General features: G+C 39.8%; 3 protein-coding genes across 4 annotated transcripts in view; 1 reads left to right on the plus strand and 2 right to left on the minus strand.

Moving 5' to 3' along the window:
* Window positions 1–9,788, plus strand: part of ssbp2a (single stranded DNA binding protein 2a) — a 32,237-nt gene extending 22,449 nt beyond the window's left edge. Inside the window, exons 5-17 of one of the 2 annotated variants that reach the window (XM_039650132.2) lie at window positions 104–175; window positions 1,712–1,771; window positions 1,864–1,924; window positions 2,209–2,276; window positions 2,372–2,439; window positions 2,562–2,610; window positions 2,704–2,739; window positions 2,848–2,902; window positions 3,875–3,945; window positions 4,026–4,104; window positions 4,219–4,247; window positions 4,360–4,458; window positions 4,546–9,788. In XM_039650132.2, coding sequence (XP_039506066.2) covers window positions 104–175; window positions 1,712–1,771; window positions 1,864–1,924; window positions 2,209–2,276; window positions 2,372–2,439; window positions 2,562–2,610; window positions 2,704–2,739; window positions 2,848–2,902; window positions 3,875–3,945; window positions 4,026–4,104; window positions 4,219–4,247; window positions 4,360–4,458; window positions 4,546–4,575 — 777 coding nt within the window. In that variant the 3' untranslated portion in view covers window positions 4,576–9,788. The remainder of the gene's footprint in view (window positions 1–103; window positions 176–1,711; window positions 1,772–1,863; window positions 1,925–2,208; window positions 2,277–2,371; window positions 2,440–2,561; window positions 2,611–2,703; window positions 2,740–2,847; window positions 2,903–3,874; window positions 3,946–4,025; window positions 4,105–4,218; window positions 4,248–4,359; window positions 4,459–4,545) is intronic. The other variant, XM_089130131.1, reaches the window with a different exon arrangement.
* On the minus strand, window positions 8,944–14,926 carry f2r (coagulation factor II thrombin receptor). Its single transcript, XM_039650081.2, has 2 exons — window positions 14,701–14,926; window positions 8,944–12,514 (listed from the first exon to the last, which is right to left on the minus strand). The coding sequence occupies exons 1-2, from the start codon at window positions 14,768–14,770 to the stop codon at window positions 11,340–11,342; spliced, it is 1,245 nt and encodes a 414-aa protein (XP_039506015.1). The 5' UTR covers window positions 14,771–14,926; the 3' UTR covers window positions 8,944–11,339.
* Window positions 14,927–15,238: 312 nt separating this feature from the next.
* The window catches only part of iqgap2 (IQ motif containing GTPase activating protein 2), a 56,174-nt gene continuing 44,718 nt past the window's right edge, over window positions 15,239–26,694 (minus strand). The window contains exons 25-38 of the mRNA XM_039650080.2: window positions 26,388–26,551; window positions 25,948–26,172; window positions 25,216–25,356; window positions 24,756–24,840; window positions 24,266–24,498; window positions 22,507–22,639; window positions 19,756–19,858; window positions 19,375–19,516; window positions 18,352–18,439; window positions 18,032–18,244; window positions 17,592–17,752; window positions 16,913–17,056; window positions 16,179–16,287; window positions 15,239–16,040 (exon numbers count right to left, since the gene is read on the minus strand). Of these exons, the coding sequence (XP_039506014.1) occupies window positions 15,927–16,040; window positions 16,179–16,287; window positions 16,913–17,056; window positions 17,592–17,752; window positions 18,032–18,244; window positions 18,352–18,439; window positions 19,375–19,516; window positions 19,756–19,858; window positions 22,507–22,639; window positions 24,266–24,498; window positions 24,756–24,840; window positions 25,216–25,356; window positions 25,948–26,172; window positions 26,388–26,551 (2,055 nt within the window). The 3' untranslated portion in view covers window positions 15,239–15,926. The remainder of the gene's footprint in view (window positions 16,041–16,178; window positions 16,288–16,912; window positions 17,057–17,591; window positions 17,753–18,031; window positions 18,245–18,351; window positions 18,440–19,374; window positions 19,517–19,755; window positions 19,859–22,506; window positions 22,640–24,265; window positions 24,499–24,755; window positions 24,841–25,215; window positions 25,357–25,947; window positions 26,173–26,387; window positions 26,552–26,694) is intronic.

A 26,694-nucleotide genomic window follows, 5' to 3' on the forward strand; every position in this document is an offset into this window, starting at 1 on the left:
AGTGATATGTTACATGTGAAATCGTACTCCTCTTCCTCAATCTTCCTGTGTCCTTTATGTGTGGGTATTTAAACTGAGTTGTGTGTTTGCGTGTGTCCTATAGAGTGCAACACAGAGTCCGGTGATTGGAAGTCCTTCTGGGGACAGTATGCCTTTGCCCCCGGGATTTTTCCAGGTACACACACACAAATTATTATTAAGTATTGCACTGAGACACCTCTGATTTGATAAACATGAGTTTGTTTGTCTTTTTGTGCTTACCTTCATATACAGTAAGTGGCCATTGGAAGACACTTATATTCAATTTCTGAAACAGGATTATACCACAATAAACGAGCAGCATGTAAAAATAAATAAATAAATAAATACATAAAATAATTCAGATAATGGAGGTGTGGGATACATTATAAAATTAATTCTTTTCTTCCTCTGTGATTGACAGTTGAGCCGGGAAGACAGTGTCAGGAGAGATTATAATGAATGAGCAATTAAATATTTATTCAGGGCAAGAAAACTATATGTGGATGTCTATAACAGCAGATTATGCAAACATTTCCATACTTTGATTTTTTAATTGGAAAGAGAAAATGAGTGTCTTTTCAATTATTTGTTTAATTATCTGTTACAATGCGGTATTTTTGAAGGAGGATTTCGAGTGCATAAACACTGGGCTGTGTGTACGTCAGTTAAAATGCACCAGAACGTACATCGATTAACTGTCGCAGACAGTCTGAGAGCTGCTGTTTTGCCTGATGTGTATTGGCATTCGCTTGTTGATAGTCTTAAGCTCAGAGTCCTGAAGAATCCAGCCGTCAGCTCTAATAATCCCACTGAGTTTGATCTGGTTTAATCTTAACCAACCCTCTGAGACTCAACCTATCTGCTTTGGACATCACAAATATAGCATTGTTTACTACATATCCTCAACAGTACTTTTTCATTTTGAGGTCAATGTGAAACGCTGTTTGCAAGCCATTTGACATTCATTGTTTGATGTATTTACATGTAAAACAGGATAAATGGGAATTGGTGATAAAAAAGTAGGTATGGAGCCAATCCTTAAAGGTGCTCTAAGCGATGTCGGGTGACGTGATTTCTTGTTGACGTTTACAGTAGGCTAGATAGAGCCTCCCTCCTCCTCATCTGCACTGACCCCCAAAACCCCACCCCCAGGCCCTTCTTGTCAGTTATTGGCTGGAACAGTTTGTTATGTTTCGTGGAGCGGTTTGCCGCCGTTTGTTTTTGTTGCCATTTGTGGAGCCTGGGTTGTCTGCATAGACCGCGTTTTGGACAGGCAGCTTGCGGATAGTGAGGAGATGTTTGCTGTATGTGACAAAAAATGTTTGTGGCTGAAAAATGTGTGAATTGGATAAAATAATTCCTAAATAGAATGATGAGCATCAATGATTCATTCATAATAAGACCAAGAATATCTATTTACATTGAGGTTTTACATACTGTTTTGCATTGAGTAATACATTGAAGCCACATATGTTGATGATAAAGATTAACCCAGATAGATTTGACATCAGCATTGTTCATCTGTAAGACTAAATAACAGATTTAAAATAGAATGCAGTGTTGCCATCTGGTGGTGTGATGTATAATGCCAGTCGCTCTGGTTTGTCTGCTGAGGTGAACCATGAAGGATTTGTGTTCAGTTCTTGAAAATATAATTGATCAATTTTTCTCTGTCCTTGTGTTTCTTCAGCAGTTTATGTCTCCTCGATACCCAGGTGGGCCCAGAGGCTCTCTCAGAATACCCAATCAGGTATTTTCACTCATATATTTTGCTTTCAGGAACTAGGTTTTCATTTCTCTCATTATAATGCCTGGTTTTTCAATCTGAATGGTTTTGAATAGGCTTTGGGGCCTGGGAACCAGCCTCTGCTTCCCAGTGGGATGGATCCTACCAGACAGCCAGGTATTTAAAATACTAAGTACAACACTAGTTATGATCAAATCTACACTTCTACTTCTGCTCTTTGTGCATTTTTTAATAAAGTACTTGAATACTTCAATTTATGAAAATTTGATGGTGTGCGCAGCTTTCAAATGTAATTAAATCCATTCAACAATTGCCAGGTTTATTTCTATAATTATAGAAATTGTGAAAAAAAGTCTGTAGATTCCCTAAACAGCCATAATAATACATTAAACTATGGCATAAATGAAGCAACCTCTTTGCTTAATTTGCCCATTTGCAAGGCCATCCCAACATGAGTGGGCCTATGCAGCGGATGACCCCTCGAGGAATGGTTCCTCTTGGACCACAGGTGAGTTATCCATGGGAAATTAGGTTACGGTGTGTTACCATTTTCACAAACTCGAGTGTATCGTAATGTATCATTGGGTATAATTGATGTTCCAGAACTATGGTGGTGGGATGAGACCTCCCCTAAATGCCATATTGGGACCCGGAATGCCTGGGATTAACATGTAATTGTATTCAGATCACAGTTCAACATTATTCCCTAAATACTTCAGCAATCAGTCAGAATCCCTACTGTCGTACTGTATAAATTGTATAAAACTATATATTTGTATGCTGTTGTGTAAAGGGGTCCTGCTGGAGGAAGACCATGGCCCAATCCTCCAAATAACAATTCGGTTAGTTCTCAACATACAGTAGCATGATAATTGATAAGAAGTCTTTCATCCTAAACAATATACATACCAGTACATTTTCTTTCTCCCATGCAGATCCCGTATTCATCCGCGTCTCCTGGCAGTTATTCGGTAGGTAATGTAATGTTGTCTAAGGTTTCTCTGGTACAGTACCTTGTTAGGTACACTTTGGTTAACACACTCTGGTCATGTGAATAAGCAGAATCAGTGTGTTTGCAGGGTCCCCCAGCAGGAGGCGGACCTCCCGGGACACCCATCATGCCCAGTCCTGCAGGTAATTTTTTTAGTTATATTTATATTATGTTTTAGATATATTATATTTCGGGGTTCGACCCAGAGCCTATTAGGACTAAGTGTGCGTTTACACAACAATGTTTTTAAAACAGAGAAGTTTTTTCTATCCTATCCGTGAAAATTATTAAAACTGCCGTATTATGTTGCCAGGCCAGTAGTTGGCGATGTCACTTTTGTAAAGAAACACTACACTCCAAATAGACTGAACACATAATATTCACACACACATGACATCACAGTTTTCACAAATTCCCGTTTTTGTATTTTACACAGAGATGATAACTTACACTTTGGATCCTGTTTACAGAAGTTTGCATTTTCATTAAGCTGTTGTCATGTGAATGAACTTCAAAAACACATTTTTTTTTCCAATTTTAATTGAAAACGAGTGTTGTGTTCCATCCAGTTGGAGGATATCAAGCATGTTTGATATTTTGAGTTGATTTTAGGATATTGCTTTCATTTGTCACTCATCTCCTAGTAAAATAAAGCCACATTTCTGCAGTTTATTTTTGAATGACTTGAAAGTTGGATAGTGTGCGATCTTCATTCATTTAGTGTATGATGCCCAGTTTTTCTCTGTAATTATTTTCCAAGTCAGCAAGTGTTTTTTTTATGCTTAGTGATTTAAAGTCGGTTCAGTCTTGTATCCTAAAAAATACAATACTGAACAGATTTTAAGATATGACTGTTTAGATTTGAATTCCAGCCTTTAGCAACATTTGCTAACTACATTGCCATAAGCAGTAATGCTTAATATTCTTGTGAGTTGCTGCTATGATATGCAGTGTTTTACATCAGACAGTCAACATGGTTTTATTTCAGTTAGCATTAGCATAGAAGCTAGTAGCAGCCTATGTAGATGCTAGATTGTTTACCCATACCAAGTCGGTTATTTTATCTTTAGCTAATAATGAAAAAACTAATGTGTGATGTACAATATTGATTTTAGATTCAAACAATTCGAGTGACAACATGTACACCATGATCAGCTCAGTCCCTCCAAATGGAAACAGACCAAATGTGAGTATGTGATTAGTGATTTTTTTTAATAAGAATATGAGAAGTATATTTTGTTATTCTTATGAAATTTGTCCTTTCAGTTTTCTTTGGGTTCAGGTGCCGATGGCTCAATAGGCAGCATGGCAGGCATGGAGCCTCATCATATAAATGGTTCATTAGGTGTGACAGAACTGACACAGCACAATGCCAAACATAAATATGTTTTCCATCCATTTGCACATTCTCGCCTTTCATTCGATACTTTATTCTTTTCCTCCTCCCCCCATTCAACAGGATCTGGTGACATTGAAAGCCTCCCAAAGGTATGGGATATTTCTGTACTGTTTTGAAAGACATTTAAACTCTGACGTACATTTCTCTGAAATCCAATGTGTTTGCTGTCCTCAAACACATTTTTTTTTTCACATTCATCAGAGCTCACCAGGAAACCTCAGCATGAATAATCAGCCTGGCACACCAAGAGATGATGGAGAAATGAGTGGCAACTTCCTCAACCCATTTCAAAGTGAAAGTGTATGTCTGCAGAAAGATTTTTTTCTTTCCATAGGATTATTTGTTAAGTACAGCAGCCATTTAAAACACCTTATTTTCTTCTTGCAGTATTCTCCAAACATGACAATGAGTGTGTGAGAGGACAGCACAGGAGTGACATTACAAGTTTTTACCATGTTAATTGACTTAACAGAATCTTCTCTCCACTGGCTCTTTGGTTTTCTACTCATTTTGTCTTTGGTGAACTATCGTGAATTACAGTGATGTCATCCTACTCCAAATCTAAACAAACTCAAGCAAGTCATGAAAGGAAGCAGAAGACACCAAGAACAAGGTTTTTTCAACAATTTTTTTTTTTTGTCATTTCATGGTTAATGTCTGTCTTGTTTGGATTCACACAGGGCTGGACTGGACATCAATCTTTTTTTTATTTTATTTTTTTATGCTTGAATCGTTCGATTTTCTGTGTACATGTTTCCTTTTTTGTATAAGTTTCTGTATTCTGTTCTATGCAGTATTGCTGATACCAAGGAAGCCCTCAGTGTTTCATACAAAAGTTCCCCAATGATAACTTCCACTTTTAGATAAGCATAATTTACAGTTATGTTTGAAGAGCAAATGTTTTTTTTTTTTTTTTTTTTTTTGAGCCACTAAATATATGGTAGTTTTCCCTAAAGGTTTTCATTTCAATCAATATGTTGTTTTCACTAGTTTAAACAAGTTTTTTAGCTTCAGTGCAATGCATTTGACCAGACAACCACTACTGGCAAAATCACGTTGTAACAAACACATTGTTTGGGCAAACGTCCTCGGGTTACGACTGTAACCCTTGTTCCCTGAGAAGGGAACGAGAGCTGCGTCCAAGTGACACTTTGGGGGAACGCCCCTCAGCGTAGCGTCTCTGAAGCATGAATGAAACTAAGCCAATCTCCGATTGGATCAACGTGATGACGTGATGTGTGACGACACATAGGCGGAAGCATATATAAGGAACCGGCACACACAACATGTCAGCTTCTGTGATGAAGCAAGCGCTCCCAGGCAGGGGAAGGCGTGGCCACGAGACGCAGTTCTCGTTCCCTTCTCAGGGAACAAGGGTTACAGTCGTAACCCGAGGACGTTCCCTATCGAGGGAACTCAAACTGCGTCCAAGTGACACTTTGGGGGAACGAGTACCCACTACGCCACAACGCGCCCTGCCTGTCCTGGTGTGAAGCTGCTCACAGGCACACTCAGGACGCGAGCACAAGAGAGCCGGGTGTCGACGGAATGTCTAAGCTGTAAAACCTAATGAAGGTATGTGGGGTAGCCCATCCAGCTGCATCGCAGACTTCCTGCATGGGGGCCCCTGCGAGAAGGGCCCTAGAGGATGCTATGCCTCTAGTGGAATGGGCCCTCACAGCCAAAGGGGAAGGCATACCGCGCACCTGATAAGCTGTGGAAATCGCATTGACAATCCAGTTGCTGATGGTTTGTTTTGAGGCCGGAAACCCCTTTTTGGGCGACCCGAAACATACCAGCAACTGGTCCGCCTTCCGCCATGAAGAGGACCTCTGAATATATATCCCTAGTGCTCTGACAGGGCAGAGCCTATGAAGTCTCTCCTCATCCGCCGTCAGGTGAGGTGGGGGATGAAATGCCTGCAGAACCGTAGGCCGTGCCACATTAGATGGCACCTTAGGCAGATAGACAGGCCTAGGGTGAAGGATGGCCTTAATGTTGCCTGGAGCAAACTCCAGGCACTCGTTAGATATGGAGAGCGCCTGAAGATCTCCCACCCTCCTCAGAGAAGTGATGGCCAACAGAAAAGCGACCTTCAGGGTTAGGTTCTTGGCCTCAGCCGACTCCAGTGGCTCGAAGGGGGCCTCAGCCAATCCTTCTAGAACTACTGCCAGGTCCCAAGAGGGAACCCTGGTACGAGCCGCAGGTCTCATCCTCCAAGCTCCACGGAGGAAACGTACGATCAATTGGTGTCTCCACCGAGGCCCATCACCCAACGGAGCGTGGAAAGCCGCAATGGCAGCCACGTACACCTTGAGCGTGGACGGGGTAAGACCAGAGGAGAAGCGATCTTGGAGGAACTCCAGCACTGAAGCCACTGGGCAGTTAACTGGGTCAACCTCACGCCTCCTACACCAATCAATAAACACATTCCACTTTAAACCATACAGTTTCCTCGTGGAGGGAACTCTAGAGCTGAGTATGGTCTCCACTTCTCCAGCTGACAGGCCGGCCTCTAGGTACTGTGCCCCCTCAGGGGCCAGACCCACAGTTTCCATAACTCCGGCCGAGGGTGAAATATTGAGCCCCCCGCCTGTGTCAGCAGGTCCCTCCTTAGGGGAATCTCCCACGGAGGGCCGTCTAGGAGCAATATTATGTCCGAGAACCATACTCGGGCCGGCCACAACGGGGCTACCAACAGTAGACTGATCCCGTCGCGACGAACCCTTTCCAGAACTCCCGGGAGCAGAGCGATCGGGGGAAATGCATACAGACGCAGCCTCGGCCACGTCTGCACCATAGCATCCAGCCCCAGTGGGGCTGGAGGGGTGAGGGAAAACCACAGCGGACAGTGGGTCGTCTCTTGAGACGCAAACAGGTCCACTTCCACAGGGCCGAACCTCTGACATATCGACTCCACCACCTCGGGGTGAAGTCTCCAATCCCCGGGCCTCAGCCCCTGTCTCGACAGGACGTCTGCTCCCTGATTTAGACTTCCCGGGATGTATGTTGCTCTCAGAGACAACAGTTTCCCCTGGGACCACAGGAGGATCTGATGCGCCAGTCTGCATAGAGGGCGAGACCTCAGGCCCCCCTGATGGTTTATATAGGCCACCACTGACATGCTGTCTGACCTCACGAGGACGTGATGACCTCTGAGGTCCGGCAGGAAGCTCCTCAGAGCCCGGGAGACCGCCAACATTTCCAGGCAGTTTATGTGCCAGGAGGAATGATGGTCCCGCCATAGGCCTGTCGTGAAGCGACCGTCCATGACCGCGCCCCAGCCCGTGAGGGAAGCATCTGTCGAAACGGTTTTCCGGCGAGATGGCGCTCCCAACACTGGACCTTGGGACAAGAACCAAGCTTTCTTCCACATAACCAGAGAACGAAGGCATCTGCGCGTAACTCTGATTGTGCGGAACGGGTTTCCCCTCGGGGAGAACCCCTTGGGAACCCCTCTCGAGCCTGGTTTCGGATATTAATCGGGATTCGTTCTCGACTGCCTGAAACAGACAGCTCAAGCGTCGGATCCTCGACTCGCGCAGAAGAAGCCGCCGAGCGGGCTTCTGCGCGAGGCTCGAGGGCATCGGAACTGTCCGATGAATCCCGAGAAGGTGCCTCAGCAGCCTCGGGATCCCCAGACAGATCCATTTGCGAGTAGAGCCCTGCACGGGCCTCAAATCTAGGCCCTAGCCCGGCCCTGGCCCGAGACGTCCAGGCCCTAGCCCGGCCCGTGTCCGACAGCTCATCAGAATGATCAGCCCGAGTCCGACCCGAGCCCGTTATTTAAAAAAAAAAAACCTTACACAGCCTGCCCTGTTGCAGCAGTCATTTAAACAGATATGTTTTGTCCTCATTGGCAAAGTAGTTACCGTTTAGATTATTTTCATTTCTTTATAAAGTTAATTAAGACAAATGTTTCTTTTTATTTATTTTTTTATGACGACCAAGCACCCGACAGCGAGTTAAACATGTTTGATCCATAGCCTCTCAAATCAACACTTGGCTACAATAAAATCCATAGATATAAAACAACTTAAACATATTCACACAGACAGTTAACGTTAGTTTAAACGTTTGTTAAACGTTTATTGTCATTTTTGAAAAGCTGAGGCAAACTGCTCTGCTGCTCGCAACAGCGCTCGTACAATACAATTTACAATACAATACAATACAGAGAATGCAATCTAAACAAATCAAATAAATTACATTAAAAACAAACATACAGGTTATCTTACCTCAAAAATTAAGTCTTCACTACAGAACATGGCCATTCGTATTTCCAAAAGTTTCCAATAGATCTCATGAAACTAAAGTCCAATCAAAAAACAACAAGACAACCTCCTAAACAGTCTCTTGAGCATCGTGCAGAAAAAGCACCATCCACCGTGGAAAGTTTTAATCCAGTCGTACTTTTTCCAGCTGCGCTAAAGTCACGCTCACTACTTCTGCTGCTGGCGGGACACTAAACAGAGAACGAGCCGGTCGCGCGGATCGCGTTGCCGGGAAACCTGTGTGCGCGTGTGCGTGCCGTGAGCAGACTGTCAGTCATATATGTCAGTATGATAGGTTATAAAACTTCTTTCTATGTTTGCTTTTCAATAGTCATCTTCTCATATTTTATTTTAAGTAATATCTAAAATAGGCTATAAAAAAGATAAGCCTAAAACAGGCCCGAGGCCCGGCCCGCGTGTGAACTATGACGTTAAAATTGGCCCGAAGCCCGGCCCGAGGAGTGTAAATAAGTCGGGGCCCGTCGGGCTCGGGCTGAAATGCAGGCCTCTATTAAGTAATATCTAAAATAGGCTATAAAAAAGATAAGCCTAAAACAGGCCCGAGGCCCGGCCCGCGTGTGAACTATGACGTTAAAATTGGCCCGAAGCCCGGCCCGAGGAGTGTAAATAAGTCGGGGCCCGTCGGGCTCGGGCTGAAATGCAGGCCTCTATTTGCGAGCCCCATGAAGAGCGTCGCCGCGCCGCCTCGGCGGACGCGGGTCCCGCACCACGGGGCTCACGAGGCTGACCCTCTTCATTGAAAAGGGCCAGCCGGGAACGCAGCACGCGGAGCGGTAAAGCCTCACAATGCTCGCAAGCAGCTCCCTCGAGAGCTGCCTGCGCGTGCTGCATTCCCAGACAATGTGTACACAGTTGGTGTGTGTCCCCGCCCGTGATGTAGCGAGGGCAAGGGTGCACACACCGCCTGAAATTCACACTCGCCATTATCAGATTTTAGGGAGATATACTTGCTTAGACAGACAAACAATAAATAAGACTGACAGTCACAGAGAGCGCTTAGCTGAAGAACAGAAAGCTGACATGTTGTGTGTGCCGGTTCCTTATATATGCTTCCGCCTATGTGTCGTCACACATCACGTCATCACGTTGATCCAATCGGAGATTGGCTTAGTTTCATTCATGCTTCAGAGACGCTACGCTGAGGGGCGTTCCCCCAAAGTGTCACTTGGACGCAGTTTGAGTTCCCTCGATAGGGAACCACAGTTTCGTTTAATTTCCGTTAGGTTGTGGAAAAAAGACTAATGTATATCCTGAACTTACATTTTTAGGAGTCACCTCAGTTCTTTTCATGTTGGATTTGTTCTTGTAAATACAGTGATCTGTGAAGAATTTGGATATGCATTTCACCATTTGTAGTGTTTGTGTATGAGACCTTTCTGAACAAAAAGAGCAAAAATGAATATGAATATTTATGGTCAGACCCTGCTAGTTTATACTGGTGTTGTTCTGAAACAACATTCTTTCTCACCGATTAATTGATGTGCTCTTGCTGGATAAAAACAAAACAAAAAAGGTGAGCAGGATTGGTTAAATAGTTCGAAGTCAACCCTACAACAAGATGTTGCTGATCAATTGGTAAATTTAGCAGGGAAAAAAATATTTGTTATGCCTTTATTTCCATAATTTGCATTGTTATACAATATTGTTGACAAGTTTGGGGTCAGTTTTTTTTAAAGTATCCTCCTCAATAAGGCTGCACTTATTTAATCAAACAAACAGTAGTATTGTGAAATATTAGATATTTAAATGACTTGTTTTCTATTTTAATATATTTTACATTTTTATTTATTCCTGTGATGGCAAAGTTGTATTTTTAGCATCATTACTCCAGTCTTAAATGTCCTTCAGACCTTATTATAATATGCTGATTTGCTGCTCACAAATCTATTAGTATTATCAGTGCTGAACAGTTGTGCTGCTTAATATTTTTATGGAAACTATGATTCCCGAATTTATGCTTATGAGAGCTCATTTATTTATTAGGTATGTCGTCCCTGACAGACCGAATGCTGAAGACAATGATAATAATGAAGTTGATGCTTACATCAACTGGCTTTATGCACAGCTGCACTACTTCCTGAACTTAAGCCAGCTCCTTGTTTCCTGTCTGCAATTATGGCCGAACTTGATTAATTCAGGTGTGTCTGATTATTGTTGCCGTGACTACTTAGGTCAGGAACACCTGGATTAATTAATTTGGCCAATAATGGCAGGCAGGAAACAAGGAGCTGGCTTAAGTTCAGGAAGTAGTGCAGCTGTGCATAAAGCCAATTGATGTAAGCATCAACTAGTTTTTAACATATACAGTCACTTTTGGTCAATTTATTGCATCCTGAGTCCTGACCCCAAACCTAACAGTATAGTAGGCCTAAATATTGTACCTACTCCTCAAAGACAAAAAAAAAAACACACCTGGCAGCTTCATGAAAAACAGCTAGCTGATCCATTAAGCTAGCATGCAAATTACAGTAGGATAATCAGAAATATATGTTAACAATTTTAATCTTTGCAAGAATTAGTATCTGATATGTAGCCTACTGTAAAAGTAGCCTTTCTTACTGTAAATGTTTTCATATGGTCAGAAATGAATACAAAAATAAAGCAAGATTCTATACATTAGCAAAGACTTTACAACAGCATAGAAATGGTTGAAGAGCCAATAGAGTCATTTGGATACAGAAAAAAGAAAGAAAGAAGAATCAATGAGTTCCGATGAATGATAGAGCACTCAACACCATTATACTGAGCTCAAATGTGACTGAAACTCATTTGAAACCTGCTGCAGCTGTTTGAGAAAGTCTCTCACTCTGGCCAGCTGTAAAGTTCTCAAAACCCCTCTAAAAGCAGCCATTCAGGCCAGCCTGTTGTCTTTTTCAACAGTGCTTTTCATGCCATCAGCTTCCTGTACTGGTTGCTCACGCTGCTTTTAAAAGTCTCGACCTTGCTTGACATGGTGCTGCTGGTGAAATGTGCGCTCCTCTCCATGCCTGAGACCTCCTGACACTTGAGAAAGGCGAGAACCTGTTTTTGGCACTGAGACGACCCAAAGTAGTAGATGAGGGGGTCCAGACAGCAGCTGACGCTCCCGATGCACGTGGAGACCAGGTACGCGGCGTAGGACGCATCGTTTTGCTTGCGAGCGAACTGCACGTAATGCGCCAACAGGATGACGTTTGTTGGTGTGAAGCATATGACGAAAACGGCAAAAACAGTTACCGCCATAAAAACAGCCCGCGTTTTTTTCGCACGGTTTTCCACGTTGGCTGCGCACAAGGCCTGGATGATGCGCACGTAGCAGACGGTGCTAAAAATGAGTGGAATGAAAAAGAAAAGCGAAGAGATGACAGGGAAGAAGTACAGGTAATACTCTTGGAGATGGTGGATGTCAAGCACGTCGTGACACGTGGTTATGCCCAGGTCAGGTAAGTGAATGGTCTGATTGGAAATCAGCAAAGGCATCGCCCCGCCGATGGACAAAAGCCACATGGCGGCGCACACGACGGATGCGGTTTGAGGACTGCGCCAGGTAAGCGAGTCCATCGGGTAGACGACAGCCATAAAGCGATCCACACTAATGCACATAATCAGAAGCACTGAGCAGTACATGTTGCAGTAGAAAGCAGCCGTGACGAAACGACACATCCCAGCCCCGTATATCCAGTTATTTCCGTTGTAATTGTAGGCTATTCTAAACGGAAGGACCAGGACGAACAGAAGGTCAGCGCAGGCGAGATTCATCATATAAATCGCAGCTGGTTTCTTTGGTCTCACTTTGCGCACAAACATGACAAGCGCCAGCAGATTTAGAGGAGCGCTGATAATAAACACTATAATATATATTGTAGGGATGACAGCTGTCACCACGCGGCCTGTGAGGAAGCTGGAGGCCTCTTCAGAGATGTGATAGGTCTTTTTAGGCACAGGGTGGTGGTGATCTTTCCTGGGTTTGGATGCTTGGTCCGAACTGGAGCCACTGCCTTCGTCCTGCACGTCCAGATAATCAAATATTGGCTCATCAGTGACGGTAAGGAAATAACCCGAAAAAGTCCGAAGTAAAGTTCCTGAAAAAAAAAAAAAAGTTAAAAAAGAAAAAGAAAAGAAAGCGTCACCAACATCACTGTTACATGGGACAAATTCAAACAAGTTTTTTTTCTTTTCTTTTTTTAGTTTGTTGTGTCATTAATGTATTATATGTATAATCCTATATGATATATTATATTATATAATTAGCTGGTTTTATCATGTCTCTCTGCCTGGTCATCTCGATCCCCTACCCCTCTTTCTAAAGGGAAAATCTAAAGATATGAAAACCAAAAAATATATATTTTTAAAAATAATAGGTAATATATTTTATTTTAATATATTTTTAACAATAATATTTCACATCCTTCATGCTCAGTTCTGTCCTCCAAACAAGCGAACAATAAACCATGACAATAGGTAGGCTATAGGCCTAGTGAATGTATGCAACCTGTTGTAAGCAAAAAAGATTCAAATTCATTCTAGAACTAAAATCAACTGATTGCTCTCTATTTTAAAGTAGAAATTGAAACGACTAAAATTATAAGAAACAAAACAAAGCACAAAATGCAATATGAGATATAGGCCTAGGCTTAAGGTACACCATGTTTTAGGATTTTACTTGGTTATTCATTTTTATTTTTGTATTTAAAGTGTATAGTTCTCAGTTGTTATGTTTGCAAGTAAATCGCTTTGAGAAAGCAACTTTTAAAGGCACTATATAAAATAAATGTAGGTATTATTAGCGCAAGATCACATTCATTCCTAAACATTAGGGCTGTGTAGGCAGGCCTACACTATAATATGATTACTAGTTTTACATTAATATTTTTAAACCTACACTTCATTTCTTACAAAAGAATATTTTAGCAATTTAATGTGTATTACAATGTTTTGCGCTCCTATTCTACTGTTTAGCGCGCATGCGCACACCGGCGAACTTCATTGAATTATGTGACGTTTGCAAAAAAGAAATAATGCTTAATGCTAGTCTTTCTAACATTTACAGGTAAGGATAACCATGCGCTGAGGAAAACACTTGTGAAAAGGCATTAAACAGCACACGCACAGAGGGCTATGTAGGCTACTAGCTTAATTACACGTTTCACTCATACTTTGCAGTGCGTATGCGGCGTATTTTTTCCCATATATAACATGGCTATGGCATTAGAGCTTTTACACTGCACGCGGGTGCGGTCAGGAGCAGAGCATAGCAGTGCAGAGATCATTTATGCACCGAGTCTATTTTTGCTGTGCTGCAAACGCTGAATTAAAGTGACAGCGCATAGTTCGTGGTCAAAATGAACACAAATTCTGGAGTCTGCTGTTTTTGTCAGTTTAAAGTTTTAATTTATTTTTTTATTATTATTATTTTAATATAAGAATGCCTAGCCTATGTGCTAACACTTGCTTGAGCCACTTAATAAAGGCTACATTCTACATACAAGTATGCATTGAATAATATGTTGTTTAAATTGTGTTTAAACGTGAAAACCTCTAGCTATGTGTACAAAGAGAATCACAATGGTGACAAAACTTTTTTTTTTAAATAAATGTTGCTGATAACTTGATTTGATTGATGATTTGAAATACAAATAGTGAGTAAATGTGGTACAGCCACTTTAGAGCGTGCTGCTCCTGTGTACTGCATACGCACCAAGCACCATACGCGGCCGTTACGTGTGAAGCGCTTATAGCCTGCATTCTGATGTTTCGGTTTCCCGGGCACAACGCGCAGTCACTATCGATATTAAAATTATTTATTTATTTTTTACAGTAGGGATTTCATGATTGTATTTAGTTAGCCTACAAGAAAAAAATAATTTGCTGTAGGCTATTGCTGACATTTAACATTATTGCCCCTGATTTTAACTTTATTTTTAATTGTAGATTAATGTTTATTACAAAATGCTAATATCCCTGCTAAAATGCTCATTTCTTCTTCACTTTTCAAAGCTGGTTTACAACTTTTTTTTTTTAACAGAACAGATCTAATTGGTATTTAAATAATAATTAATTAACATAGTTGTTATAGTTACATGATGATTTCAACTTTCGCCAGTCTTGCCTGAAACGGTGAAAACAAATATTAGTAGCCTAGTTAATTTTCAAGTAACTAACCAGTGTAGCTACTTATCTCCGCTTAGCAAATAGCCTAACTTTAAGTTACTAAAGTTGATTTCCCCCTGTTTGTCTAAGTGTAAAGAAAGAGGCTGTAGTGTCTTACCGTTATTGGGCAGCGCAGCCGCAGATCCCTCCACAGCCAGCAGCCCCATCAACACCATAACCCTCAACATCACGACTGAAAGGAACAGTGCAGCTCAAAATGCCTATTTTTTGTTTGATGTACGCTCTTTACATCAAAGCAAAGCCTTTTCCCGAATGTGCCTAATCGCGCACGCTCTCAGGACATCAGGAAAGACTAGAGGGAGGATGCTGGATTCTCTTCGTCTGGCGCGTGCACGTCAACGCCTACTCGTGCAGCTCAAGACACTAAAATCCACTTACACAGGGGAGACCAACTAGTTGATACAAATGTTAACTTAATTTTATTTCAAGGGTTGTTATTTTAAAGTATATTATATTGTTGATTTGTTTCACCTATGCTTTTACAGAGTATTAAGGAAGGACAGAAAAAAAAACTTAAATCTGATTGTATGCTATTAATACTTAATTTACGCTTGGCTTTTTGATTCACAATACAGCCATTAAGTCTCACATACATGAATAATCACACACTGTTATTTTGTAAGATGTATTTAGCCTAATTAAAACCAATACATTCTCCTTCAATACTTCTCAGTGCACACTTATTTTAACTGAAAACATTTTGGAATGCACTTTATTAGGTATATATTTAAAAGATGTACAGTTGAGCACTCGAAATGAAAGGCACTAGGTAAATGACAGGCCTTCGAAAAGTCTCCTCCAGTTTATCTTATTTAACAGCCACACAGCAGTAGTGCATTTTGAGTCATTTGTCTTTTTCCCACATTATACATTTTTGAAATATTAAAACATTGCAGCTTCCAATACATTACTTGCCATCAAATATATATTTCAATTATACTTGTATTTAAAAATATAATCCATACACAACTTAAAAAACCAAAAAAAAAAAAAAACATTCCAGTCATCATAAAATATTGCGAACATCTGTATCTTTGATTGTGGTGATTAAATTTCATTTCAATGTAAGTAAAATCAAAAAAAGTGTGCTATGTATGTACAGCGTATGCATCATATTCTTAGAGTGGTGAGATCTCATTTTATAGTTAATTAAATACAGAAAACCTGCAAAAACAGTTGCACAAATACCCTGAATGATCAAAGATATTTCTTTTACAAAAACATCTAAAAACCAAAGGCACGTTCTATTCTTTTTGCATAATTTGCAAAGTGTAAACTAACATTAATAGCTAGTTCATATTTCCAATCAACTCCAAAGGATTCTCATTTTCCATAGAACTTTTTGTTCAAAAGGAAGATCAGTAGATTGACGTTGACTTTGGCCTTGTCAAACATTTTCATGACCGCTACTCCCTCATACTGAAGCTGCAACAGGTCCTGATAATAAAAAACAAAAGACATGAAAAACATTTCTGGTATTGGTGTTACCATAAATACAATTCCAATTGATAAACGCATTATCCTGCATGCATAAGAGAATAACTTGTGCCAGGCTCTGTGCACCTGGAACCTGACCTGGAAATGCAGTTGCACCTTCTCCATTTCAACTCCCATAAGCTTGGCCTTTATCTCAAAGTCACCCACTTCCTCACAAGGGCAAATGTCAAACATGACATTTTTTAACCTGAAACGTACAAAACACTTACTGAAATACTGGAATAGGCAAGGCTTAAAGTGTAAAACGACTGGTAGTGTCTGGTCAAAAAGAACATAACATAATACATTCCTGAAACGGACACCAAATTAAACGATTAAATCACTTAGTTAGATAATAACATTATTAATATTCTTTTGATCTGCCTGAAGAGATAGCAGAAATAGTTGGCTTGTCACTCGCTAAACTCCCATTTGTCCTGCATGAGGAAGAGCAAAACAGGATGAGAAACAACTTATAAGGCACTACCCACCCTCTAATGCAACACACAAACTGCTGACTGTTTGCATTCTCTGAAAAGCATCTTGTGAAATATGTCCAAGCCACTTATCTGGGGTCAGTTCAAATCAGAGGTTCCCCTGCTCCTGAAGGGCCACTGTCCTGCAGAGTTTAGCTAATTATATTTTGACAAGGCATACTAGAAGCTTGCAGGCAAGTGTGTTGAGGCAAGTTGGAGCAAAACTCTACAGGACAGTGGCACTCCAGGAGCAGGTTTGGACGCCGCTGGTTTATGGCACAATGTAAAGTCACTCATTATCAGTGCAATTAGTTATTAGTATCAGAATGCAAAGAAATAGGAAGAGGAAGCACATACTGATTAGTCTGGAGGCCTTCAATTTCCAGAATGACTCCTTTCTCATGCAGTTTGGCAGCTGTGTACTTCAGGGATGAGGCCTTGGACTTCTTAGTGCTTTTCTCTTCTTCCTTTCTGTCCAGTTTAATGGACCTTCGTGAATTCCTGGTGGTGAAACAACCCTTAGTGAAACACGTCATATAGGTAGGACACTTCCCAATTGTGTTGGGGGGGATGGCCGCTCAATTGTGCTACGCAATAATCATTTGAGAAGAAGATGAGGTGAGAATAATTTATGAAAATGTCTAAACATCAGATGAGATTAAAACAAGTTAGTCGTTAGGATAGATAAATGTTTTGCAAAAGTTATTTAAATTGATTAATGAATAAGCAGATTGGTGCTGCACCTCAAATCAGCGGGAAATTATCAAAAAGGCTAAATATAATAAAGAAAAGCAATAATTGCAAATATTAAAATGTCAATCAGATTAAAAATAACTTCAATTTTAACATTATTTTCTAAATGACTACATTTAATTGAATATGTCTGTTTTTACTACTTGATAAATTGTTCGCTAATCAAATCGCAGATTATGTATCAATACAATGAATTGCTTAATCGATTTCTTAGTGATTATTGGTACAAGTTTGAGCATGCTTGTACAAGATATGAAAAGTTGCCCGAGAACATTACGCGTACTTTCTGTTGAGGTTATCCAGACAGGTTTTGATGTATGTGTCATAGTAGTTGATCTGTTCTTGATAGAAAGCCGCCTTGGAATTGAGCGCAGTCAGAGTCTGCTGCAACTTCACCAATTCGGCTTTCCTCCTCTGCCTATAGCGTCGTTGGTATCGGATGTCCTGTCACATATACAAAAAAAAACAAAAAAAATGATTTTACAAATACAGTCAGACTAAAAGACATGACCTAACAGCCTAAACCTACTTGAAGGTGTTTCTGGTACTCTGCAGTCCAAAAGGGAGCAAGATAAGGTCATACCATGATTTAAAAGATGCAAAGGGTATAGCAATCATTATATGGCTTGGGAATATCTATTTTCATCCCATACACAAATGAATGTGCCCCAAGCTCTTTTCACATAGTTCCTGCACCCCTGAATGAAGTCATTAAGGCCTGACCTTGGAGATGTCATTGATGACTTCCTGGTACTTGTGTTTGGAGCTGGCCAGACCAGCCTGCTCTAGAGTTCTCAGGTTTCTGAGGATCTTCCTCTTCTTCTGCTCCAGAGGCAGCTGGCGGTCTTCTAGCATGGCCTGGCTGCTCTTTAACCCTTCTGGAGTCTGAGAGTCCTGCACCACCTGACGCTCCACAAGCTTAGCGTGCTCTGCCTCCTACAACACCAGAGAGAGAGGGTTGAAGGTTAATCGACTGAACTTCATCTGAATCTGTTGGAAGACTGGCCTCCATTCAATCTTGATCACGGGGCAAAGGCAGGTACCTGTGCAGGAGAGGCGGGAGTTTCCAGGATATCGGTGAGCGTCTCCCCTGGTTGAATTTTCACCACGTCCACTATCAGTTTCTTTGTTCTGAAAAGTGACAGGCAAACAAAGATGAGGATGTTCTTACTGTATCAGAGTGTCTCACTCTCCACATGTTCGGCATTTTCTTATGGTAAGATATATATATATATATATATATATATACTGTATAAACATACTGTATATACATTCAGTCAATGGGGTCCAATGTTGTTTTGGCTTTTTTTATTAAATTGACAAGAACATTCTTCAAAATATACTTTATGTTCAACAGAACAATAACAAATTTATGCAGGTTTGGAATGACATAAGGGAGAGTAAATGATAGTAAAATTTGATTAAATGATCCCTTTGAGAACGAGTTTGGTAGTAAAAGCAAAAGTGCTTGCTGGGAAAACAGACTCATTTGTTGTTTATCTCACAATGTACATTCACAAACTGGCTGGTTAGAGTAATTCATGTTTATATGGTCTGTAAACGGAAGATCATACACGTCTGGATCACAGGGGCCTCACAGATGTTGTGTTTTTTTTTGGAAATGGAAATGGCGCAGGGTGTAAACATATAGACAATGAGCTATGATGTCACTCTTCCTGCTTTCTCCCTAAAGAAATACTGCACCATATGGAAAGAGCCCGAGATAGTTTTTCAAGTATTCAAGGCATTCAAATGTTTGATTTAAAAAGACATTATTATTGAAATGAAAAATGTTCGTCACACTGAATTTACACACTAAATCATCTTGGTGTGAACAGGCCTTTACTTAACAATGCTAATTACACAAAGTGAGTCAAGACTCAAGAGGCCCTTTTTAGAAGATAAAACTGGTCACCAAACCACTTCCTGCCATGGGTAAGGAGAGATATGAAGACAGGAAATGAGGACAGTGAAGAATAGCTGAGTGTGGCAAGAGAGATATTTATATGTGAGGACATTTTACGTTTTAAGGCAGTTGAAGAAGTGATGATTACTCGCTCCCTTACTTTGTCATTAGTCCCTTCATGTCTTTGTCATCTCCATCCAGCAGCTCAAACTTGTTGGTGAGGTTAAGGGAGATCTCTGTTTTGGCCAGCTGACTCAGTGAGTTCTCCTTGTTTGGTTCATTTGTGTCCACGGTTCCTTCACCTGAGTGTCAGAGTGTGTTTTACTTCTATTATTGTCTAAGTTCTGACAGCAGGTTTCTGCTAATTTCTGTCATTTTCTATTAATCTTAATCTATTAACTGTCAGTGAGTGAAAATGTATCTTAACTACTCACACACTGTTGCAAAACATCATATCAGTTTTTATGTCATTTAATTGGATAATTCTGGTGATGTCCCAGTGAATTAATGAAATTATGTGTTAGTATTTTTTACATATTACCAACTAGAGACTCGATGTCAGGAACTTCCCCCAGGTCCTTCAGGAGCTCATGCAGAAGATCATTGTGATCTGGAGCAATGGCTTCCTTGTGTTCCAACACCAACTAGAAAAAAAAAAAGTAAATTTGACTATCAGCTACAACTAGTCTGTATAGATTACAAAACAACAAAACTTCTTGACAACACATCATCAAAGATGAGGGTCAAAAACCAATAAATTAATGCTCTTTGACTCATGTCTGGGACTCATTCTTTAAAACAAAAAAGAGTCTGCAACATAACTAAAAAGATGAGTATTTGTTTCCAATCTTCTCATTGTCCTAAAATTTGGCAGAGAAACCAGGACAACACCAAACAATAAACAGTTACAATAAACAGTTTCGATTTGAAGGGAATTTTTTCCTTGTACTGTACATCTCCTTAATATCTGTAATAATATCAAATCACAGAATATCTCTGGTTAATAATTATATATTACAGTCATAGAGCTGAAAAGGGACATCACTTCTCTTAATGTATGTGTTGCACTCTTGAAAACAAACAGAAATGTTAGTTATCCAATAGAAATAATGTAGGGGTTTGGCTGAGTTGAGAAAAGTATGCAGGCTCTTTATTATGTCTGCACAGGTCATGATGTCACTCCCTCACACATATGGATTAAGTTAAGCCACTCCTCACAGTAGATTCCTCTCATGACTCATGACAAAGGTGGCTAATAAAACTTCGTCATAATGAGTTACAGATCTAAAAAAAAACAATTTAATTTCACATTCCAGATCACATGCCAACAGATACAGTAAGTGTTGAAAATACAAGTTTTGACAAGTCGTAATAAAGCTGTAATAAAAACCTCTTGGTTAAAGTTGGCTTAAAATGAAAATCTATTTTCTAAAAGCAAGTTATAGTGCTTATTTTGGATGCTTAGTACACGTTTTTATTATTTAAAGGGGTCATATGCCATTTTTGTACAAGTTAATATGAATGTTTAGGGTCTAAATGAAAACTTTGTAATATACTTTTATTAAAAATTCTCATTAGTATTTTAAGAGAACACTCATTTTACCTGGGGCACGTTCAAGTTCAAAACGGTGCGCAACGTTTTGCTATGATTTCCAGGTTGAACGTCATGTTTCCTGGAAACGGCGTGCACCGGGGTTTGAGATACGTTTGGTGGGTGTGTCAGAACTGCAGTCCAATCAGCAGCAACATGTATATAAAGCACGCGGTATTAAAATGAACTCACACAATGGCTTCAAAGAAAGTATTTTATAAATGTGTTTGATACAGCTCGGTATACGCAACAACGGAGGATATTATAGACGTGTTTGTAAGTTTTATTGTGAAAATATAGGATATCAACATAATGATGTAGTTTTTTTAAAAACTCTCTTGTGGGCGGCAACTGCAATAACTGTATCGGGCATATTTTATAGTATTAAACACATATTTATACCGACTTCATCAGGCTCCGAAAATTCTTCACAAAGAACACAAAGAACGGCCTTCTCAGCTGCCATAGTTGTAACTCTTGCGTCATCAGAACAATGCGTTCAACAGATCACCGTTTTTGTGCAACATTTTGTCGGGGCTTTTGTCAGCCCTGGTTAAAAACAGCTGTTTAGAGCATGCCGTTTCAGAGCATTTGCCTTTAAATGATAATGAGCTTTGCTTACTCCGCCCCTCTGTTCTGCTGGCCTTTTGATACAACACATGTGGAGTGTTGCCTTGTGAGTCTCTGGGGACACATCTGTGAAATCGTATCAGTTTGAACCGGAGTTAGACCTGAAACAAGATGACGGCCGCAAAGACGTTCGACAATTAAGGCTCAAACAGGACGTTTCTGGAGGTGCAGAGGGAACATAAATAGTTGCTACCGATTCTTTTTTCAGGAGCAGTTTCTTTGCAAAACCAGCTCATACTGACCCTCGTTTATAAAGGAGGTTTGGTCTGGTGAGAAATGATTCATGAACGCATTGACGTTGATTGTGGGGAATATTCCCTTAAAACAAAACTCAGCCACTGTGTCTTCAGTGGTTCGGATTTAGGAACATTAAAATTACTGTGTTCATTATTACACCCAAGAACAGAACACCACAACCGCTTAGACGCCATATTGCTCCAGCATATCAACAATGATGGACAATTATGACAGCTCTCTCAGGATGTGTTAAAACGCTGCTGTCAATCAAAAAATCGTGGGAGGGGCATCCAACCGTGTGACATCACACGGTCGACAGCTCGATTTGAGACTGGGAAAACATACAATGAGATTAAAACAAAAACACTGGATGGATTTTTATCATTATAGTTGTGTACAGCACACACTTTGTTGTTGTGTACAACACACACTTCAGTACAATCAACTTGAAAAAGTGCATATGACCCCTTTAAAAATGTATTGACCTTGTGATGTTAAATCTAAATGCCATAACTAGATCATCCCCTGAAAATGAGAGACTTCTCTCTATTGATGTATGTAGGATTTCTCCAATCATTCAGTCTGCTTAAACATCGCCCCTGCAAGCCAATCATTCATATGCCACCACTTTTTAGGGCAACGCCCACATCTCTAAATCCAATCAACAACTAATGCATAGAACCAAGTTCCCCCCTATATTTTTTTCTTTTCTGACAATCCGTTACACTCGGGTGCATTACAATACGGAATAAAAAAATCTTTTGCTACTTCTGTTTCATTGCAACTATGAAAAAAGAGGTTTCTATTGAATTGTTTGGTAATACTGTGTCTTACAGAGTGTGTGTTGATTATCTCTTCAATAGAGATGTAGATGACAGGTTTGCTGAGTGTCACCATGTCAGAGTACTCGTCCACGTTAAACTTCTCCTCAGGAGCAGGAACGTCGCAAGCTGCCTGGAAGAAGCCCCTGAAAAGCAAAAACAAAGTTGTAACCAGGCCCAAAAGAGTGTAACTTCACAGATTTTCAACCCATTTTGTATTGTCGATAGTGTATGGGCCGAGATATTCACATTTATTTGCCAGCAAAAGCTCCAAAGCTTTTTTGAAAACTACAGATTGTCCATCCCCTTTTTTGTATCCCGGCCCACAGACAGTCGGGTTGACAAGGGGGTTATTTAAAGAACAGTTATTGTAAGAGTAGGTTTATCACTGAAAATTATACTGTGCCTACTCTTTAAACAGCATTATAGTAAAACTATAACACTATGGCAACAGCTTTCTTACCTGTACGTAATGTACGTAACGAAGTTGGGTGGAACTGACAGAACGCCAATTTTCCCCCTCCATTTGGCCTAAAACATTGTTCGTGGTCATCCAGTTTGAAATGTTGACAAACAAACAAACTTTTAGCTACTGCCTACAACGTGCTGAATCCTTCACTGGAAACCCAAAGTAACCCACTACGCTAAACTTTTACTCTTCAAATTCTTACAGACTTGCACCCAGGAACAATACAGTTCAACACCATTATGAATACAAATTTGCTAATAAGTGTTTCCTACTAAAGCAAGGCGGTATTTGACTGGTGAGCGTATTACACACAGCAGACTGGTGGGAGTGCCCAGTGCATTATGGGTTTTGAAGGTTTCCTACCTATTTGACTAAAGGGTAGATAAAAGGCCTTTTCTGTTTTCTTTAGTCAGGATGCTTTCACTTTTTTTTGCCTTTCTACTGTATAAGCAATCAAGTTTTATTGAAAGCCCATTTTGCCAGCTGTGAAGTACCCTTTAAATCTGTTGAATATGAAAACCCCATTGAATTAGCCAAAATATTTAATACACACAGCTGTTCAAATTCTGTGTAAATCTGTTTTGAACCAAAAAATAATAATAATTTTTAAACCAAATAGATAATCAATTTACAATGCAAAGTATACTTGAATGAGAAGGTCACATGCTGTCATAAACAGCAATAATCCAGATCATCAGGCAGAATTGCTGAGAATCAGAGAGGAAAAGAAATCAGCAGGGAGTTTCCAGTAAGAATGACTCACCGGCATGGGAATGGGGGGCTCTGGGCAAAAGGTCATTTAGCACTTCCAGCTGCCTCAAATAAGCATACACACACACTAATATGTCTGAAGAGGCAGCACATGTCCCTCCTCACTGCTGATGACTTACTTTCATACAAAAACACTTCCTCACCTTTAACCTCAATTTCCATATATCTTTAGCCTGTCCTGACTAAAGATCTGTCAGACTGTTTAAAATCTTTTGTTCTACTTATCAGTTTCCACATAAAGTATGTATGTTGTTTCTATGAGAAGAAAACAACATTGGACCCTATTGACTTTCAAAAACATATATTGAGATAGAGACATTCTTCAAAATATCTTCTTTTAAGTTCAACAGAAGAAAGTAAGTCATGCAGGTTTTGAACAACATGAGGGTGAGTAAATGATGACAGAATTGTCATTTTTAGATGAACTATCCCTTTAAGTATTTAATTATTCTCAACAGTTATAGCATTTTTTTTTTTGTTTGACCCTAAACAAACTAAACCTTAAACTGATGAAGTGCTCTGTTCTCCTCACCTGAACCTTTGATAGGTCTGGGAGATGTAGCTATTCATGGGGGTGAGGTGGTCGCTCTCGTCCTCAAAACGCTTGTTGGCAGCTGCATGCTGTAGCATCTTAGCCACTGACGCCAGGTTCCTCCTCTGCTCTGAATGCACCTGACCTCCCGCCGTCATGTCAATGATGTCAAAGCCATCTGGAGCCACAATGGCAGGATTCATGTATCGGTAATAGAGAAGAGTCCCTACAATCTGTGGGAAGAACATGTGATGCTATTCAAACTTAACTTATTTCATGTGAACCATTATTTTTCTGGGTTCTTGAGACTCCACAAAATGTGAATTAGTTCATCTTTAATCTGTTGTGGTTCATCATGTGTCAAGCAATTATTATACATTTTAAGCATGAAATGAGCTTTGCAGGCAGGACTCATTTAATGCATATTTTAAAAGAAACATTTGTATGGAATCTGGATACACGAGTACCACTAAAATAGTCAACATCTGACCTTTAATAATTCATCCTCTGTGGCGTCAGGGAATTTCTCATGAAGCGTGTCCTTTAGAACTTTAGCAATGTATCTCATGCCGTAACTGCATGCAAAAGAAAACAGATATCAAATGATGCAAAATAAAAATGTGGCCATACATTAAATTAATGAGAGGTTAGTAATGAATGTTGTGTGCGAAACAGCACACAACGCTGATTCTGTTTTTGGCGGACTCTCTCTGTTTTAACAACAATGCTGCCCCCTGGTGCACAATGACACTGTAAATAATAAGTAATATAGTATATAATATTTAAGTAATAAGTGTAATAAAAAATGTATATAATAAGTAATATTGTATAAAATTATCCTTAATAATACAAGACGCATGTTTGACAAATATAACAGGTGAAATGAAAATGAACAGCATGAAGCATAATTGAACATCTGTTTGAAAGGCTGCAATGGTCTTTGTTCTTACGGGATGCTGTCCAGCGATGACATGATAGAGCCGAGCACTTTGTCTGTGACGGTACGAAGCATCTGATTGGAAGATTCCAGTTTAGCCCTCACTTCCTCATGTGACAGAGCCTGGTCTGGCGTCACCTCATATGGCAGCTTACTATGAAGTTAAGTTCAACAACAGAAGTAAAAAATACATCTTTACCAAGGCTGCATTTATTTGATCAGCCACACAGTAAAAACAGAAATATTACAATTTAAAATAACTTTTCATTTAAATATTTTTTAAAAAGTCAAATATTATTGTGAAGCAGCTTTGATACAATCTGTATTGTGAAAAAAACACTATATAAATATATATATTTGAAAAGTAACGTATTCTTGTCAATCATAGTGCAAAAGCAGAATTTTCAGCATCATTACTCCAGTCTTCAGAAATCATTCTCATATGCTGATTTGGTGCTCTAGAAATTTGTAATGTCATCAATTGAAAACAGTTGTGCTGCTGAATATTTTTATGTAAACCTATTTATTTAAAATAGAACAATATAAATTGTAAATGAATGCATCTTTGCTGAATAAAAGCATTCATTTCTTGCAAAAGAATCTTACTGACCCCAAAACTTTAGTCAATGTTATATTGTAAAAAAAAAAAAAAATGTAAATATGCTAACAAAGTTGGAAGGGAAATGTGTGTGAGAAAGTGTGTGTAATATGTAAGATAAGAAAATATTCATATGAAAATATGAACCTGGCTTCTCCTGTAGCGGTCTCTAGCTGATTAACCCAGGCTTTGTAGATGTCTACAGGGTTAGTGTTGATGCCCAGGTTTTTGTCCTCAATGATCTCTTTAACCACTGGACCAAGCAACTGCCTGAGGGCGTTCTGTCCACGAGCACCACGGTAAAAGCTCAGAACCATCTTAATGACTGTAGGGTTTCCTGTCACTATTTCCTGGATATGATCCACCTTAGATCTGTAAGAGATGACAGCAAAGTTACAACGATATTTGTCATACTGTATATTATAAAGCAAAACTATACACATTGTATAATCAGAGACATTTGATTCACATTTGATCCAATAATTATGAATTAAAATATATTAGTCGCTCTGAAACAATGTTGTTTATGCATGCTAAAGCTAGAAAATAAAATTCTCTAAATCTCAGTCTCAGTCTCTTTATCTTACTTGATCTCCTCTCGCAGCGCTGACTCGAAAAGCTTGAGCAGCAAGTACTCTTCCCGCTGGTTAGAGGCATAGTTATACAACGTGAAGATCACTGTGTCCATGAACTTGGTGGATTTGTTCTGGGGCATCTGGAAGATTAGCTTGGCCAGGTATGAAGGATTAGTCTGTTAAAATAAGACAACATTTTACTGAAAGGATTTACAGTATTGATAACTAGGATTTTTTTTTTTAAATGTATAAATGTTTTACACATATGTTATCTTCAGCATTCCAGTCTATTTCATAAATGATTTAAAATGACTCAATG

The sequence above is a fragment of the Pimephales promelas genome, chromosome 4, assembly GCF_988280905.1.
Source record: "Pimephales promelas chromosome 4, fPimPro1.hap1.1, whole genome shotgun sequence".
Classification (NCBI taxonomy): Eukaryota; Metazoa; Chordata; class Actinopteri; order Cypriniformes; family Leuciscidae; genus Pimephales; species Pimephales promelas.

What these genes read in the sequence shown, in the direction of transcription:
- f2r (XM_039650081.2), bottom strand. Translation starts at nt 14,770, where the DNA reads ATGTTGAGGGTTATGGTGTTGATGGGGCTGCTGGCTGTGGAGGGATCT. An exon ending in GGCTGCGCTGCCCAATAACG is followed by an intron (nt 12,515 to 14,700) that starts GTAAGACACTAC and finishes TTTTTTTTTCAG; the next exon opens with GAACTTTACTTCGGACTTTT.